The 21157-nt window shown below is 31.9% G+C and overlaps 1 protein-coding gene across 1 annotated transcript in view; it reads right to left on the minus strand.

Annotated features, from left to right (window-relative positions):
• Positions 1–398: 398 nt before the first annotated feature.
• The window catches only part of LOC139868597 (valine N-monooxygenase 1-like), a 45258-nt gene continuing 24499 nt past the window's right edge, over positions 399–21157 (minus strand). The window contains exons 4-13 of the mRNA XM_071856932.1: positions 4947–5391; positions 4232–4856; positions 3037–3090; positions 2504–2535; positions 2202–2303; positions 1987–2106; positions 1505–1564; positions 619–717; positions 500–553; positions 399–404 (exon numbers count right to left, since the gene is read on the minus strand). Coding sequence (XP_071713033.1) covers positions 399–404; positions 500–553; positions 619–717; positions 1505–1564; positions 1987–2106; positions 2202–2303; positions 2504–2535; positions 3037–3090; positions 4232–4856; positions 4947–5391 — 1597 coding nt within the window. The remainder of the gene's footprint in view (positions 405–499; positions 554–618; positions 718–1504; positions 1565–1986; positions 2107–2201; positions 2304–2503; positions 2536–3036; positions 3091–4231; positions 4857–4946; positions 5392–21157) is intronic.

Genomic DNA, 21157 nt, shown 5'->3' on the forward strand with positions numbered 1-21157 from the left:
ATCCAAAGTTAAAAACGAAAATATTGCTTACAAAAAAAAATGCATAATTACTTTACGGATAGAAACCTGGATTTTTTTCTAGCAATTGTATAGTATGATTCTAATAGCTAGCTATTTTTTAATAGCCAATGCCGCAGCTTCATGTTCCGAGTGCATTTCAGAAAATGATCAGCGGCTGGAATAGTATATTTTCACACACTCAAGTCAAAGTCAATTAAAAAACTTTACCAAACAACTTAAGAAAAAAGAAAAAAAATCAAATGCAAACACCTCTCTAAGATGTAAGGTTAAGAAAAAAGAAAAAAATTCATCTTCAACGTTGCTTTTAGAAACATCTATTGCAAGGTTATGAGCCTCCCGTCCATGGAAAAATGACGAGTTTCTCCAACTTTAACCCCTCATACCTACTACAAAAAAGAAAAGAAAAAAAAGAACTTGTATTATGAATATATGAGATGAAGCAGTACAATCTTGGTGAAAACAAAAATGATTTTCTTACCAGATGATCCCTTACTCTCGATAGTTGCAACTGATCGAACTCCCTATTTGTGAGCTAAAAAAAAGATCACTAAACAAATTGTTTTTTAAATATATGAAATAAATAAATAAAAAGACTACCTCATCAACAACTATTCCATTGGCTTGATATCTAGCCATAACACCATTAGACCTATGATTACTCCAAGAAACTATTACAGCATCTGAATCTGCACCATCCTGTATAACTTTTCATGTTAACCCGTGACTAAGTTCTATTAATCTACTTCAATAAAATAACAACATATGATGACAAATTCACAGCTATACCCTTGGCATTGGCAATGGTGAAACCAATCTATGAGCTACTGTATTCCAAGAATATGTATAAGATTGATAATTTGACTAATTTACTTACAATGGGTCAATTATAGAGGTCAAATGATTCTAATTCTAATAACTAAAAAAGTTACGTAAGTACAAAGAAAATAGTCAAAAGGGTTGAAAAGCTACCCGAAGTGTATTCTAAATGCTTAATTGCATAAAACCTCTAAATTTATGTTCACAGTTAGATAGACTGCAACGCACCAACTATTTGTAAAATTCTTGAAGATGATAGGAAAATAGTTTGTCATCCTTACCTAACATGACTTGTTTAACCTAACCCATATTGATCCAATACCCAATCTGACCAAGATAGTGGTCTTAACTTGAAACCTATATGCGGGTTTGTCTAGTGAACTACAATGAGTTAATCCCATTGGTTTTAATTATAGCCTTTTGTAGAAGCTAAATGTAACATCTATAAACGGATAAGACCCGACTTGTTATTATTGGTTAGTCTCAAGGGCTTACAATAAACTTCAAGAAAGAAAGCCAAATACAATATGTTCATCAAAAGAGTCGAAAAGAAGAACTCACATTGCTCAAACCTATAATATCTATATATCTCCAATATATATTAAGTTTGAGCTGCTCTTAAGAAGTTATCGTATGGGCTGGCAGGTAACCTAAATGATGAAGAAACATTCGAAACACGTTTACTTGTAGTAGGAGCTGTACTTTGTTCCATAAACGATTGGCCCGCCTGCTAAAGCAAGAAAAGTTAAGAATCATTCAAACCTAATACAATTTTAAAATATCGACTTTTTTTCCTTTATGCATTTTTTTATATATTCCACCATTTTTATACTTTGTTCCATAAACGATTGGCCCGCGTGCTAAAGGAAGAAAAGTTAAGAATTCTTCATGCATTCAAACCTAATACAAAATTATTAAAATATTGAATTTTTTTTTTTTTTTTTTGTTTCTGTATGCAGTTTTTTTATATATTCCACCTTTTTTATAGGTGAAATTTTGAAGTTAATAAGTACTGTAGTACTTTATTAAGCTTTTTGACAGAGAAAGTATAATATTTAATATTTGTATATCACACCAATATAAGTTATTTACATTTATGTATGCATATTCAAGTTTGCACAAAGTTAAACATTTGAAGAAGAAACATACCGATTGGACTCCGTTCACATGCCACTGTTGCCTCTGCTTGAAATGATTGCTCATTTCAAAAGACATGTTAGGTGCATTGCATATCGATATTCTACTGACTTGCTGTGCCGATTTCATAACCTACACATGATTATTAGGTAAACTAATATACACACTTTTTCAATTTCATTAAAAGTATTATCCCAGTTTAGCTTTGATCAAGAAGGAAGACTTACTGATTCTAACAATTGATCAACACTTAAAAGGTCAGACACTTCAATTGCCATATCTGGATTTGATCTCGAGCCTTCATCATCGAGTAAAAAGAGTGAAGCAACCTAAACAAAATCGACATACTATATGTAAACCATAAGCAGAACTTCTAATATACAAAATTACAGATCTTAATCAATGAAAATACCCTTACAATGAAACACACAATTGTTTATAGTCATATGTAAAAAGCGAAAGATTCTTCCAATCGTCGTATTGCAACAATTGACAAAATGTCCATGAGAGAAGGTCATTTTTTGTTTACATCAGTTGTGACTTGATCACCAAGTGTTGCAGCTGATAGCAATGCATATACTTGTACTTATTCAGGATCATATCTCAGGAACAAGCCAAATCTTTCGCTTGGTCAACGGTCCGGAAGGATCTAAGGTCTGGAAGGATCTAACACTACTTGAAAATATAAGTTTTATTATAAACATGTAAAAGCTTTACTTATAAAAACACCCTTGCCCTTCTCACCAAAGTGCTACAGCTGCTATATTGCTGTTTTATACAGAAGTGTACCACTTCATTGTATAGTTTTGCCACCCCTTTAAAACGCATTTGTACTCGACAAAACCCATACATATCCTATATCAATTTGAAGCTTGTTGGGTCTAATTCTTAACCCAAATATTATTTTTCATCAAAATTTAGTCATTTTCATTTGAAAAGTACGAAAAGTAGGTCCAAGAGTCATTTTTGACATCTATACGAAATGGGTCAAAACTTACACTTCAACCAAAATACACCCTAAACCCTATCTTTAAAAAACCAAGACCTGCTGTTACTTAATACAGCATATGAGAGATGTCCAAATTATGCAAATACCTAATTTGACATCCAATTTTACTTCACAAAACATGAAAAAAAAAAAAAAAAAAAAAAAACGTTAACATTCTTTATGAACAATATTATCTTGAATGTTTTATTTTTGTCGATCGTTTTCCCGGCAAAATAATAACATTCATCACGAAGTGTCTTTTTTATATGTTCATATTTTCATCCATTCTATAATGTTCGTGAACAAAGTTTTTTTAAAAAACGAAATTTTTTTTCTTCCTTCCCCCCGATTGGTTACTTCCCCATTGATCCTGCCCATATATATATATATATATATATATATATATATATATATATATATATATATGGTCAGGATCAATGGAGAAGTAACCAATCGGGAGGAAACGGGGGAAGCAATTTTTTTTTTCGTTTTTTTGGAATTTTTATTTTCAGGCATCAAGATCACACGAAAATATGAACATTTAAAGAAGACACTTCGTGATGAATGTTATTATGTAGGCGGAAAAACGATCGACAAAAATAACATTCAAAATAATATTGATCGTGAAGAATTTCAACGTTTTTTCATCTTCATGATTTGTGAAGTAAAATTTAACCCGATTTAGAGTTTAGGGTTTCGGGTTTAGTGTTTTAGGTTTAGTCCCAAAAATCAAAACCCAAAACCCTAAACTCTAAACTCTAAACCGTTCGTGTTAAAAACTCAATCTAAATCCTAAATCTAAACCCTAAACCTTAAATTTCTAAACCCTAATATCTAAACCCTATAAACCCTAATATCTAAACCCTAATATCTAAACTCTAATATCTAAAACAGCAACATACGCACGAAAAGTACGATAATTGTTATATATTAATTCTTCGAGCGTTTTCACGCCAAAATAAAAAGATGCATTAATAAAAAAAATAAAATCAAAAAGTGAATGATAAAAAACATATATGATCGAATGACATTATTTCAACAAGCCGATTATCTCTAACATGTACATTATAGACAATAAAAGGATGCATTAATAATCGAATGACATTAAAAGTTGTAGTTCCTATATGATTATTGGAGCCCTTTATTTGATATAAATAAATTCTAATGTTATGATTTACATTACCATAACACCATAACAGAAGTAGCTAAGGTTCGTGAATATATACAAAAGCTATAAATCAGACAGATTGCAAGTACATGTATTTCAACAAGCGGGATATAGATGACGTGGCAAACGAGTCTTTGCTAAAGCGAACAACGGCTTAGCCTTCCATAAATTATGCACGTTCTCATTTAGGTCAACATGTGGTTCATTCGGTGGCAACTCCCAAGTGAACCCTTGTACAAGCCTAGCCATCAACATTACAGTCATAGTTGTGCCGAGCAAGACTCCTGGGCACCCACACCGACCTGTGCTAAACGAAAACATGTGAAGGTCATGGTCCGCTAACACAACTTCATTATCCCCATTCATGTGACGCTCTGGAATAAAAGTCATAGACTCATTCCATACATCAGAATTTCTTCCTAGGCCACGCCGGCTCAGTAACACATGGCTACCTTTAGGTATGAGGTATCCTGCAACTGTGGTGTCAACTGATGATACATGAGGGAGGTTAAAAGAGGCAACAGGGTGTAGCCTGAAAGCCTCCCTCAAACACGCTTTGATATAATTAAGTTTAGGTGTATCAAATTCTTGGACCAATCTATCTTTTCCGACAACTGAATCAATCTCTTGAATCGCTTTCTTGAAAATCCTTGGCTGGTTTATCATTTCCGCCATTGCCCATTCGACAGCATTTGAAGTGTTATCAAATGTTGCTAGCATTAAATCCTGGAACACATTAAAAGTAACAAATATGTTAAAAATAGTAAGGTGTTTAGATATTATGTAATACACGAAAAAGATAGCAAATAATCATACTAGTATTTGTGCTTTTATCTGATTTGAAGTGAGTTTTGGGTTTTTAAGGTTAATGAAAACATCAAGCAAGTCTTCTTCTTTTGTCCTAACACCATCATTCCATTGTTGAAGTCTTTCATCGATCAAAGAATCTTGATACTTTCTTGCGGTTTGAAGACTTCTTCTCATAATCTTCTCATGACCATCAAAATCAGTTATCCATCGTAACCATGGAAAGTAATCAGTCACACAAAAAGCATAAACGTAAGCATGAACAGTTAAAAATGAATCAACATGCTCAATCTCTTCGTATCCAGGTCCACCATTTTCACTTCCTTGGCCAAAATATCTACTACCGAAGATGATTTTTCTTGAGATGTTGCACGAGTGTTGTAGCACAATGCTTCTCACGTTCAAGATACCTCGGGTGATGTTAACATTGGTCTCACATTCGTTGTAAATGTACCTATAACACATGTAACTAAGCATATAAAGGGGCTGTTTAATTGGTTGTTAAATATAAGGTAATAAATTGTGAGAAGCAGTAGGTGATTAGGTTTTATTCGTATATAGCATAAATCAGAAATAAACAAGAGTCTATCTATACCAAGGTTGCAAAAGACGTGAGACGGGATCGAGATGGTCGGGTCCTAAAAAGGTCGTAACATTCGAGACGAGGTCGAGACGGGGTCGAGACGGACGTTAACCAAAGTTGACTTTTAAATATATAAGTATATAAATGTATATACGGTACATATTCTAAAGCCAAAAACTTTAATTGACTAATTTGTACCAATAATCGCTATCACTGTTAATATAATACAGAAAATTCAAAATAAAATATGACAAATTTGACCGATTTTACAGCATTTCTAGCTTTTTCGAATTTTGAGAGACTTTGACCTGATTGTTTTCAATTGTGACCCGAATGTTGACCGTTGACAGTCATATTAGACGGTTTTCTTCGAGATGGGAGGGGCTAGTCATCAAACTGTCGCAAAGGGCGTCGCAACGGCTCGAGACGGGGTGTTTTGCAACAGTGATCTATACATTTATAATTTATTCATATGTGAACAATTTATAAAGTTCCGCTTATTATGTGTATCAAGATATAATTGATTTTGCGGCTTTCAAGGATTTCATTTCTTTTTGTGTTTATCTGAATTTTTTAATTCGCTTTGCAATCTGAGCACAGACACGGTGACTACGCGCTTTGCGAACAATTTAAAGTCATCGTTGGTTGAATCTTCGTGGCCAACTGGCCATAAGGGATTTATGTTGTTTAGCGGATTCCAATTTGAGACCTTCCGATACTTTATTTCGATCTGAGAGGTCAAATTCTAACCAATCAGCTGCCATCCATGGTTGGTTAATTTTTACTTTATTCAATAACAAAGAATATATAACAAAAAAAGGAGACCTATTTAACAAAGTTGACAAGAGCACCTGTAAAAGGCAAGAAACAAAAAAAGTAATAAATAAAATCAAAAAGTGAATGATAAAAAACATATAAGCCCTAAAGCTATTACTATTAATTAATTGTAACAAATAAAAAACTACGAATAACATTAGCAAAAGAGGAATTTTCATTTCTTCTCCTAGTAAAATTTTTATTTTTATTTTGATTTATTTGAACATACATCCATTTGTTTATCTTTGAATTGCTATTTGTTTGTCAACTTAAGACCATTTATAGTGGTGATGGCGTGATGAGGTGTGATGAAGTGTTTTTGTGAGGTATAGTGCTGATAAGGCAGTGTGATGGTGTGATGAAGTTTGTAATGGTAAGGGGTGATGAAGTGTGATATGATTATTTTATTATTTTTATTTAATTAATTAAATAATAAAGCATTTATGTAATTTTCATTGGTTTAAATCCATTCAAGCACATATTTTTACCCGTGATAGAAACATCACGCCAAGCTTATGTGGAGCTATCATGCCGCATTGGGGGTAATGGTGGCACGATGGTATCATAACACACCCATCACGCTCCATAAGAAATGGTCTAAGTGAACAACGAGGTAAGAGTAAGCCCGGCTTTGCTAGCTAGTACGTTCAGACGAAAAAAGAAATAAAGGGCTTGGTTCGAAAAAGAAAAAGAATATATAAATAACAATAATAATAACAATTCGGTGCAAGAAATCTTATTTACGTGTGTGTGTGTGTGTGTGTGTGTGTGTGTGTGTGTATATATATATATATATATATATATATATATATATATATATATATATAGTTTCTATTAAAATCCTATAATGACGATGTCATTATTAGGATAATTCTTTTGTTAAAAAAATCAAAAAGAAAAAGAAAAAAATCTAAGCATGGTGGGTGATGTCATTAATCTAAATAATTTTGAATAAAATTAAATTTTATGAATTAATTATTATTGTTAAATCTTATTAATAATTATTTTAATTATTAAAATTAAATAATTTTGAATATTTTAATTAATTATCTTGAATTGAGTAAGAGAATGTATAAAAGCTAAGAGAAGAAAATCAATTCTAAATTTATATTTTAATTTACACTTCTAAATAAAATGACAACTAATATAATCTTTTATGATTGGATGTGAATTGTTTAATATGCATTTTAGGTATTTGATGAAATGTTCAGCTGACGGGTTTTTTAATCGGACTATGTGGTTTCACGGGTCATTAAACTAAATGACTTTAGCATTTACGTTCACTTAATACCTAAAACATATTATTAGACTGTTTCGTTTAAACAAACCCGTGATCCCACGGATCATTTTACTAGTGTGTATATATATATATATATATATATATATATATATATATATATATATATATATATATATATATATATATATATATATATAGCTCATTATTATACAACAATATTAAAATTATCAAAGCAATTTAATGGGGTGAATTTTTGTGGAAACCAATTAAAATTTGTTTAGAATTATTAATGAAAAAGAACCCTCATTATAATCTCTTTCCTTTCTTACTATTATAGCAAAGAAATATTTATTTAAATTCATAAATTAAGTTGAGATTCAAGGGATTAATTAGAACGTGCCATGTGAAGCGAAAATCACTTGTAATTGGAAAAAAAAAAAAATTCAAAAATTTCTTTTTTCGAAAAAAAAATTCGAAAATTAAAAAAAAAATCCAAATTTTATTTTCAATTTTTTTTATACAATCACATGTGAGTTACCTGCATAATCACATGTGACTGAATTGTACAATCACATGTGATTGGATTTGACATACATAATCACATGTGATTGGGTTTACAATCACATGTGATTGACATGCAGAATCACATGTGATTGTAAAAAAAAAAATTCGAAAAAAGAAAAAATTTTGAAAAACATTTTTTTTTCAATCACATGTGATTTTCGCGTCACATGTAGCGCTCTCATTGATCCTTTGAATTTCAAGCAAATTAATGGATTCAAGAGATTACAACTCAAGAAAAACTATATTAGAACAAATTTAAAAGCTGGCATATAAAAAAATAACCCTTAAATTAAAAAATTATAATCATAAGAATCATTGAATTAAAATAAATAGGATTAATTTCCTAAAATAATCTGAACCAACTCCAGATTCTAAACAAACTTGAGCATGAGGTAACAACCAAATCAATTCTTCTGGCTTTTCTCTTCATAAAATAAATCGAAATTTAAAATCCAATGAGGTAAACGCTAGACTCCTACACAAATATAACTTAAGATGCAATAAAAATATACTTTTATGGACTTGGCCACTTAGGTATTAGATCATCTTTCACATATTCGGTTTCGTTATATTTGTTTTACACATAGTAGTTTCCAAATACGTTGATCAATAATCATACCATCTTACTTTCACGTGGCATGCATGTTGGTGCATGTAATCCATAGTTCTTAGTTATTTGTCGTTTAATACATTTGGTCATGTAATAACGTTTACTTTATGACTATTGATTTGCTATATGTGTGTGTGCGCGCTTTAATATTTTATATCAATAGTTAAACTGCATACACAGTCGACCGAGTATGTTGACACACTCAACCGACTGTGTCACTCAGTCGACCGACTGTCTAACATAGTCGACCGACTGTGTCTGAGATGTTGTATATATACGGGTCTTAACCTCCATTACGAGGTTACACATCCTAATAACCCTAATTCGTTTGTTTTGTGTCCCAGTCGATCCCAATACCAAATACCACCGAATACCATCGTTTATGAGTCGTGCTAATCTAGATTCAACCCTAGGTTCGACTAATTCGACACCGATACGATCCAATATTCGATTTACATTCATTCTAGTATTTTCCGCAACTAGATCGGATTACAAGCGACCTAAGATCCTTAGAAACAACGTCTACAAAGTGGTATCAGAGCTGGAGTTTCTGGATCGCTTGTTTTAGTCGGGTTTTTGAGTCAAAAGTTGTGGTTTTTTGGTTTAATTCGTTTTTCAATTGATTCGTGGTGTTTTTTACGTTATCGTATTTGGTTTTTATGTCTAATTGTGTTACCAGTAGTTTTGGCAAACGTCCTAATGTTTTGGTTTAGTCATTTTCGTCAAAAATTGATCGCAAAATCGTTTTTTCCCCAGAAAACCCAAGTTTTAGAACTACTATTGTCAAGAACACACTCGGCCGTGTGAGTCTTGATAATCGACCGAGTGAGTAGGATGACCGACCGTGTGAGTAGAACACTCGACCGTGTGAGTTTTACCAAACCTTTTGAGTTTTTCAATAGACATTCAGTCGTGTGTATAGACACTGGACCGTGTGAGTAGAGACACTCGACCGTGGGAGTGAGACAATCGACCGTGTGTGTAGTAATACCATTTAAATTGATTGTAACGAAGTGCTGCCCATTTGTTTTTAGACACTCGACCGGTCGACTGAGACACTCGACCGGTCGACTGAGACACTCGACCGGTCGACTGAGACACTCGACCGTGTGTCTTCTAATACAAAATCTTAATTTTTGTTTAATTCTTATTTAAACTATTAAAAGATGTCTGGCACTAATCAAGCAGCTGTTAATGAAGGTGCTTATGCATTAACACTCGGAATTCATAAACTGTTAATTGCTGAAAATGAATCGGGAACCTCGAACAAAGTGCCTAAACTTGAAAAACTTAAGGAATTTATGGACTGGAAAAGTAGGTTCATGATCTACTTGAATGCGATAGACTCTAAATTGTGGGAATTTATCAAAGCTGAGTTTATTTGGCCCGTAGGCTCGGATGGTGAGAATAAAGAAACGTCACAGTTTGGCCCTGCTGAGAGAGAACAGTATAACTTAGAGTGAAAGTGTTATGCACAATTGAGTCAGGCCTTGTCCAAGGAAATCTTTCATCAATTTAAGGTTAGAAATAAAACATCTTATACTCTTTGGTTTGCTCTTCAATCGGCTACTGAGGGTATTGAAACTCACCATGCAACGAAAGGTAAGGTGTTGAAAAATTAGTGGAGCTCGTTTGATGCTCTTCCTACTGAGAATTTGGAACAGAAATTGTCAAGATATCGTCATCTTATGTCTTAACTCACTGATTATGGGATTGAAATTACTGATGCTAAAGCTATTAAGGTTTTGAAGGAAGGACTTCCAGAGCAATGGCGATTATTGAACTGATTCAGAACAGGGCAGCCAATTCAGCTCGCCCCTTGACATTATCAACTTTTACCTCTAAGCTTATGGAAAAGGATGTACAAATTGAAGCTAAGAGGAAACGCCTTGGAACCGCACAACATCCTTTAGTATATACGGGAGTTGAGACTGGTACTTCTTCCTTGATTGTTCATGCTCCATTTCAAACTGCGTATATTTCGTGCAATGTCTCACAGTCTTCGGCACAACCGGTTCCGACTAGATACTACTAACCACCACCACAAAGTCCAGCTCTGTTGAGTCAGTTGGTGGACATTTCAGACGTTCAACAGGCATAAACACCTGTTTTAAAGACTGAGAACATTAAGAAACGGCCTCTAGAGCTGATTCAGGAAGATATGGCACTTTCTGCCTTGGTAGTTAATTCTTACAATGACATGATCAGTGAACAGGTTGTGAATGGTCATCTAGAAAATGAAGACTATGATAATATTGATGAGGATGAACTGGAAAGAACGGATATTTTGTGGGAAATGGGGAGCGATGTTAGAAGAGCGAGAAAGTATCTAAGAAGAACTGGTCAAAAGACTTTGAGCATTAACAGGCACACTAAGTTTGGTTTTGAAATGTCAAAGGTTAAATGTCACAACTATGATTAACTTGGTCACTTCAAGAGGACTTTCATAAGGCCGGCAAAGACTGGTTTTCATAACCCATTCCATAATACAAATATTGAAGCCAACCGCAGGTATACTCTCCCGATTAAGGAGATTTCAAAGGATACCACAATAGATGGTTAATCTAAGGCTTTGACAACTACTTATGCTAATGAAGTTTGCGATTGGTCAATTCCTGCCGAGACTAAAAAAGCTAATGTGGTGTTTGTTGGCAAGACTGAAGAGGAAATTAAGCAGGAAAAGATTACGAGAGAGATGGATGGTTGCATTGGTAAGGATAATGAGTGCAAATGCTACGTTTGCAAATGTGAAGCAAAGTTGCAGAGAGCTGAAGATATGATGAGGTATGCTCTTAAAGTAAGGATTCGAAGGCATTTATCAGATAAATTTCATAAAACTAAGGATCTGTCAGATGTGTCCTCTGAATCTTCGGATGATGAAAATCTGGGTTTAGATCTTAATGCTGGTACTTGTATCAAGAAAGAAGATGAGAGTGTTGCTGTAGGTTTAGATAAGGGTAAAGAAGGAAATGCTGGTAATGATAATGGTTTGACTGGTAACGGTGCTGGTACTTCAAATGCCGGTAGCTTAGTAGGTTATGATGCTGATTCTGAAAAGATTAATTCTTATTCTGATAGCACAAGTTCTGAGTCTGGATCGGAATCAGATACAGATTCACAGGATGTGAAAGGACTCGTCCTAATCCATTCGGATGAAGTCCGTATCGATTATAAATGATTCACAATAGTTGATTACATCGCGAGGTACTTGACCTCTATATGCTACATTTTACAAACATTGTATTCGTTTTTGAAAAGACAATATTTCATTACATCGAAAGTTGACGGCATGCATACCATTTCATAATATACCTAACTATAATTGATTTAATATTAATCTTGATGAACTCAACGACTCCAATGCAACATCTTTTGAAATACGTCATGAATGACTCCAAATAATATCCCTAAAATGAGCAAATGAGCAGCGGAAGATTTCTTTCGTACCAGAGAATAAACATGCTTTAAAGTATCAACCAAAAGGTTGGTGAGTTCATTAGTTTATCATAAATAATCATTTCCATCATTTTAATAGACCACAAGATTTCATATTTCCATTTCTCATAAACATACGTCCCATACATAGAGACAAAAATATCATTCATATGGATTGAACACCTGGTAACCGACATTCACAATATACATATAAGAATATCCCCATCATTCCGGGATCCTCCTTCGGACATGATATAAATTTTGAAGTACTAAAGCATTAGGTACTTTGGATGGGGCTTGTTGGGCCCGATAGATCTATCTTTAGAGTTAACGTCAATTAGGGTGTCTGTTCCCTAATTCTTAGATTACCAGACTCAATAAAAAGGGGCATATTCGATTTCGATAATTCAACCATATAATGTAGTTTCACGTACTTGTGTCTATTTCATAAAACAGTTATAAAAATAGTGAATGTATTCTCAGTCCCAAAAATATATAGCAAAAGCATTTAAAAAGGGATTAATGAAACTCACACATATAAATATTGTAAAAACAGTTAATAAAGCATTTGCATGTATTCTCAGCCCAAAAATGTAAAGAGTAAAAGGGAGCAAATGAAACTCACACATATAAATATTGTAAAACAGTTAATAAAGCATTTGCATGTATTCTCAGGCCAAAAATGTAAAGAGTAAAAAGGGCGAATGAAACTCACTATACGATATTTTGTAGTAAAAATATGCATACGACTGAACTGAACAATGCAAGGTTGGCCTCGGATTCACGAACCTATATCATTTATGTATATTAATACATATAATCGTAATCAAACAATTTATATATATTTAGTTATGTATTAATATTTACTATATATATATATATATATATATATATATATATATATATATATATATATATATGTGATTTGATTTAAAATATATTTATATATTATTTGTGACTTAATTTTAATAACATTTTATTAAAACAAAATAGTATTTAATATTAATATAGATGTATAATATATTTTTACATAAATGTACTTTATTTATTAAAGTAATATCTTTAATACTAAAATAGTGACAATAATAATAATGATAGTAATAATGATTTTAATCATAATAATACTACTAATAATAACCTTAATAATAATAATAATAATAATAATAATAATAATAATAATAATAATAATAACTACCTCAAAGGCGAAAAAGAAACTATTTGCTCCAGCCCAGACTCGAACCCGAGACCTCTTGCTTAACAAACAACACAACAACCATTCCTCCAATTCCGTTTTTCTGTTATATCTCCTAACCCAAATATATTTAATTCGTTCCTTTCTGTTTCTATTCATCATCCTCTTCATTAATTTTAATCAAACTTTTACAGTTCAATCATAATCATAATCCTCATAAAATCCTAACCTTAACTAACTATATTAACGATTATCATTTATTATTATTCGTTGTAAATCATCTCTTATTACTATCATCGCCTTTACTCCTAATACATCATCTTCATTGCTTTCGCCCGTCGTCATCACTCATTGAAGCTGCTCGATCATCGTCTATATTATTATTACCTCACATAAAATCTCAATCACGTATCCTAATCATACTTCTTTATTATCATCATCACGTATATCACCAACAGAGAATAGCCGTATCATCTTCTTCATCTTCATGATTAATTAACATTGATTACGGCCCACCGGAACACACAAACCTAACAGCCCAACTAAAAAAAAAATCTCGACCCACTTCAATAATTGGTTTTATGATCCAGTTACATTTACGAACCGCTTAAACCTAAACAAAATTAAAAGGGTTTCGGTCATCATATTCTGTTCGTTGTGGAATTTAGGTTTAATTGAAAACAGACAAAAGCAAGGATTGGGCATAAACCAGAAGTTGGTTAGCATCATTATTTTCATCGCATCTTCACAGTTTAATTACCCATCAATGAATTATCTATATCGTTGCCTCGTTCTACCTCATTCCTTATTCATTAACACAGTGAAAATCATCATCATCATACTCCATCGTTGTAGTAGTAGCAGAAAGATAATTTAGTGGTGATAGCATTCGAATAATAGAAAAATAAACACGTGTAGCAGCAGCATGATAAACTTAAATGTTTAGGAGATAAAAATTGTCGGTTTCAAGTGGAGGGAAAAGCTCCTTTAGATGGCCGACCATTAGTAATGTATAATACTTTAATCATTAATTAAAGGAACCCACTTGAGTGGATGAGTTATCCTTCGGCCCACCTTGGTTAATCACGATCATAAATTTAGTACCAGTTGGAAAGAAAAGGTAACGCATTCTTTGCTGCAACATTCGAGTTATTTAAATCACGTTTGTTTCAATATAAACAATGCCTAATTTGACCAGCTGTTTTCTGGCTTCAAAAGCATAAAGTTTTGAACAATAAATGGGAACAAAAGGTGGCGAGTAATAAGGAACAGCAGGACTGTTTTGAGTGTCGATCAGGAAGAAAAAGAAACAAAATTAGTAGCGGGTATTGATGATAGTTCGTGGTGTATATGAATCGAAGCAGAAATAGTTGTAGCCGTGACACCGAGAGAAGAGATGTAAAGAGAGAATGGTGGTTAGTCGTGGTTGTTTTAGGTGTGAGTTCATGAAGGTTGTAGGAAGTAATGAGTGGTGGTGTGTTCGCTGGTACACCAAAATATCGAAGAAAGCAAAATAATAAAGATGGTGGTTTAGAGATGGTTCACTATGGAAAAGAATGTGGTTGCTAATGGTGATGATCAGGTAACAATTTGTGATTTAAATGAAACTGAAAACGAATAAATATATAGGTGATTGGTGTGAGATGGTTCTAAACCAAAGATAGTAACAACAAATTTGAGATGGTGATGATGAATGTAATTTCTATAACTCTCTATACCTCTATGCTTGGTATATATAATTACATACATACTGCAATAATAATTTGATCACATTTTGTTTTGTAGATTTATGGTGGTCGACCGAAATATTCTAGCCAGAAGGAAGAAAACAAGGAAATAAAAGTAGATAGAGATTGGAAACAGATTCGTACGATTTACTATTGTCTCTGACAACTTTATTTGATCAGCTTGTTTGTATTGAGAAGTTAATTTGAACGGGTAACAAGTTGAAGATAGGAAGGACAGAATTTCCATTCAGAAGAAATAAAAATATTTAACAGATAGCTACGTTCAACTGATTCTGTAATTCACTGAAGTAAAAGACAGAGGGAAAAGAAGAAGAAGAAGAAAAAAAAATATAAAGGGATGGTGACAGGAACAAGTTCAGAAGAAGAAAGAAAAAAAATAATAATAAAGATGTAGAAAGTAGAAAATGATAGGCAACTGATTCGTACGATTTTGATCTTAATATCTAATAAGAAACAAAAATTGCAAAGGTTGAAAGCAATTGAATTGGAATCTATTTGAATGATATCTATATGTATATTTACTATAAATATAAATATATAATAATAATAATAATAATTCTTTTATTAATAACAATAAATAATATTAATAAGAATAATAATAATTATTAATAATAATGTTAATGATAATATTAATAATAACAACAATGATAATAATATAATTTGTATCTTAATAAAAATAACAATACTTATAATAATTTTTAATAGAAATAATAATTTTATTAATTATGATAATGAAAAAAAATTAAAACAATAATAATAATGAAAGTAATGATAATAATATTAATATAACAATTATATTCAAACTTGTAATTAGATTTAATACAATACAATTTATTAACTATATCATATTTACTAATTATAATATATTAAATCTTTAACATTTGTTGATCATAATATATAACATTATTTATGTATAGAACTCATATATATATATATATATATATATATATATATATATATATATATATATATATATATATATATATATATATATATATATATATATATATATACAAATAATTGTTTGTGAATCTTCGGGATTAGTCAAAGGTTAACTGAATATATGAAATAGTAAAGAAAACAAATTTTGAGACTCAACCTAACAGACTTTTCTTATCGTGTCGAAAATATTAAATCGTATCGAGAGTTTGGTTTAAAATTAGTCAAAATTTTCCGGGTCGTTACAGTACCTACCCGTTAAAGAAATTTCGTCCCGAAATTTGAGTGGTGACAGTTGGAATTGAAATCGAGAAAGTTTTAGTATCAGATTTGAACTCAGATTCTTAATAGAAATATTTTCATCGTCTAAGAATATTTCATCGAAGAAAATGTAAAGATTTCTTCGAGATAGATATGCAGATAGTTTAATGAATGCCCTACTCGGGTCGAGTTCGTGTTCATAATGAATTCGAATCAAGTAACATGGTTCATGATGAATACAAGTCAAGTAACATGGTTCGTGGTGACAGTAAGGTCGATCAAGCATTACCATCATCACGTTCCATTAGAACCTTCGCATGACTTACTGTAATATAATCACGTTGATCAAGTGTCATTATATTATACTAACTCATGCATCAGTTTCCAACACTACTTCAAAAAAATTCATATTTTAAATTCGAAGGTTCGCAGAATATAGAAACTAAAACAGTTTCCTTTTATGATATAATACGGATAGCGCAGAGAGATAATTAATATCGAACGAGAATATTTATGAAGATATCTTCAGAAATATGGAGGATATTAATAAAGAAAGGTACGATGATATCTTAGGATTTCAGAATCAAATTGTGATGAAGAAATTCATTCACGATGATTTAGAGTGGTTAAGGAGTAAGGTATTCGCTAAAGATTTCATCAGAAACAGTATCATCTGGATTCTTTATGTACAAGTTTAGTCCTTGTAATTTGTTCAGAGTCTCCTTCATGGTTTGCTCAATCCGGTTTCCAGTTTCAACTTTTCTGAGCTTTGCCAATATACTATTCTTTATCTTTATACCTTTGACGGTTAAGGTCGTGTACAGCTTTTTGCTGCTGTATTCAGCTTGTACAGTTTTTGCTGCTATATTTAGCTTGTACAGTTTTTGCTGCTGTATTCAGCTTTTTTCAGAATTTTGAGTATTGATTTGTAGACTGGGTGCTTTTCAAAATTTCAGAGTGGAAGATCATAATTCTAAGAGATAAGGGTTATATGTATACTTATAACTGTTGATGTAGATATGCTGTGAGATTTCAAAATACTGATTTGCTAATTCCCGGTAGTTGGTATAGTAATTCTCGTTATAAGATGTAAATGAGTAAATGATAGAGTTTCACTGAATATAGTGATTTTTCGTAAAGTCAAAGATCAACGGAGTTGTTGGTAAACTTACTGCTAATGTGGTAAGATATAAATGGTTCCCCGGTAACGATGATGAAGGGGTAATTGTTATAATAAGGCTTATTCGAATGAATAATTGAAGATGATTTGCTGGAGCTGTGACAAAACTAACTACTTTGTAAAGGGATTGCAAAGTTATTTTAACTAATAAATGCCAAAAGATCTTGCACAGTTTTGAAGTCAAGGTATAGCTTTGAAAGCTATAGGAATCTAAGGGTGGTGCCTTCTGTTAAATCTTGACTTGAATTTTGATTTGTTAAAATCGGAATATGTAATCAAATTTGGATAAGAATGATTGTTTTGATTTCTATGAAAGAATGTGTATCGTTGTGAAGGTAGTGAGTATAGTTGATGATTGCTGAATCAAAATCGAACAACGTAACATATTAATTGTGAATTTATATATCTCTCGGGTACTACCTACCCGGAAAAAAAAATTCACAAATATTTTGAACAAGAATTTTTCATTACAGTCTGTATATTTTCTTCAGATGTAATACAGATTTAATGAGTTAATATCATATTAAACTCATTTGATTTTCGAGTTGAATTAGAAATGAATAATCTCTAAAACATTATAGATTACATAATCTTCACGGAGTATTTCACTAATGCAATCAATACCTCAATATTTATTTTTATTGATATTCCTCGGTGAAGGATGTTGATACTCGTGGAATTCTTGCGAACTTCGCAAGGTACGATTGATGTTTTCTAGAAAGTTTTAAGTGCATCGAAGACGAAAGTGTAAAATCAAACATGTTATTGAATAATACACTTGGTTTATTATGAAACGGAATTCATATATTTGTAGATGTAAGTAGGATAGGAAACGACTGTTGAATCAGATTTGAAGAATGTACAGTGTAACTCATTAATGTGAAATCTTAAATATTCCTCGGGTATTACCTACCCGTTAAAATATTTTCATCATTAACAGTTTGTACGAAAGAATTTTTAATCACAATCTTTATGAAAATATATATACATATATATTTTCTTCAGATGTAATCATGGATTTAATGAGTCAATATAATATTAGACTCATTTGAGTTTCGGTTTGCGCTAGAATAAGTAATCTCTAAAACTATTAGGAACCACATATTTTTCGCAGAATATTAATGAAGTTATGGATCAATACTTCATCGTTCATTGCTGTTGGTACTCCTTGGTATCTATGGTGCGTATGATGTTGATGTTCATGGAACAGATTGTGAAATTGAAGCTTGGGATGTGGATGTTGTTGGTGGTACTGTTGGTGCCGGTAATGTTGCTGGAGCTGGTACATTTTGCACCATATTTTTCAAGGCTACAACTCGGGTGCGAAGCTCGTTGACTTATTATTCCGGGATGATTGTCGGTCGGAACGAGCGGATGTATAAGGTTTTGAATTTAAGATAGTATATAATCATGGCGAGATATTCGGTAATGAGGGTGAAAATGGTGTTTCGAATTGGTTCGCCGGTGAGTGCTTCAGGTTTATCGCCAAGATGGAAATTTGGTTGATAGAAAGTATCGCCTTTTTCTCGTCTCCATTGATTGAGTCGACTACGAACCCCTCAGATGAATCGAGGATGGATGATTGGTTGATTAATTCTGTTGACGCTGCTTTCGGAGCTGGAGTGAGACTCCATATCAGAATAACTATCGGAATCCTATGAACTTGAACTGGTTGAAGAATTCTTCTTGCACGGTTAGATAAAGGGGTTTCGATATGGAATGATTTTCGGATATCGGATGATATTCTAATTACATAGAATACCTAATATATAGTACAGAAGATCCCGTAGATTATGGAGGAAATTAAGGAAACGTGTCAGACGAGGTCTAATATGATGGAATATGAATTCGTCTGTACACTATCTATGCAATAATTGCAATAAGACGTGTCGAGACTGAAATTGATAAGTAGATATTTTCTACATGGAATGATATGCTAAACTTTTGACATGCAGACCAGGTTCAAGTCCAGACTCATTAATGTAACCTAACAACTTCTAGGTCGAAGTCCAGACTCACTAATGCATCTTAACAACTATCTGTTAGACATACTAATGCAGACCTGGTTCGCTAAGACCACCGCTCTGATACCAAATGAAAGGACCCGTCCTAATCTATTCGGACGAAGTCCGTATCGATTATAAACGATTCACAATAGTTGATTACATCGCGAGGTACTTGACCTCTATATGCTACATTTTACAAACATTGCATTCGTTTTTGAAAAGACAATATTTCATTACATCGAAAGTTGACGGCATGCATACCATTTCATAATATACCTAACTATAATTGATTTAATATTAATCTTGATGAACTCAACGACTCGAATGCAACATCTTTTGAAATACGTCATGAATGACTCCAAATAATATCCCTAAAATGAGCAAATGCACAGCGGAAGATTTCTTTCGTACCTGAGAATAAACATGCTTTAAAGTGTCAACCAAAAGGTTGGTGAGTTCATTAGTTTATCATAAATAATCATTTCCATCATTTTAATAGACCACAAGATTTCATATTTCCATTTCTCATAAACATACGTCCCATACATAGAGACAAAAATATCATTCATATGGATTGAACACCTGGTAACCGACATTCACAATATACATATAAGAATATCCCCATCATTCCGGGATCCTCCTTCGGACATGATATAAATTTCGAAGTACTAAAGCATCCGGTACTTTGGATGGGGCTTGTTGGGCCCGATAGATCTATCTTTAGAGTTCGCGTCAATTAGGGTGTCTGTTCCCTAATTCTTAGATTACCAGACTCAATAAAAAGGGGCATATTCGATTTCGATAATTCAACCATATAATGTAGTTTCACGTACTTGTGTCTATTTCGTAAAACAGTTATAAAAATAGTGAATGTATTCTCAGTCCCAAAAATATATAGCAAAAGCATTTAAAAAGGGATTAATGAAACTCACACATATAAATATTGTAAAAACAGTTAATAAAGCATTTGCATGTATTCTCAGCCCAAAAACGTAAAGAGTAAAAGGGAGCAAATGAAACTCACGCATAAAAATATTGTAAAACAGTTAATAAAGCATTTGCATGTATTCTCAGGCCAAAAATGTAAAGAGTAAAAAGGGCGAATGAAACTCACTATACGATATTTTGTAGTAAAAATATGCATACGACTGAACTGAACAATGCAAGGTTGGCCTCGGATTCACGAACCTATATCATTTATGTATATTAATACATATAATCGTAATCAAACAATTTATATATATTTAGTTATGTATTAATATTTACTATTTATATATATATATATATATATATATATATATATATATATATATATATATATATATATATATAAATAGTAAATATTAATACATAACTAAATATATGTGATTTGATTTAAAATATATTTATATATTATTTGTGACTTAATTTTAATAACATTTTATTAAAACAAAATAGTATTTAATATTAATATAGATGTATAATATATTTTTACATAAATGTACTTTATTTATTAAAGTAATATTTTTAATACTAAAATAGTGACAATAATAATAATGATAGTAATAATGATTTTAATCATAATAATACTACTAATAATAACCTTAATAATAATAATAATAATAATAATAATAATAATAATAATAATAATAATAATAATAATAATA

This window comes from Rutidosis leptorrhynchoides, chromosome 9, assembly GCF_046630445.1.
Source record: "Rutidosis leptorrhynchoides isolate AG116_Rl617_1_P2 chromosome 9, CSIRO_AGI_Rlap_v1, whole genome shotgun sequence".
NCBI classification, from domain to species: Eukaryota; Viridiplantae; Streptophyta; class Magnoliopsida; order Asterales; family Asteraceae; genus Rutidosis; species Rutidosis leptorrhynchoides.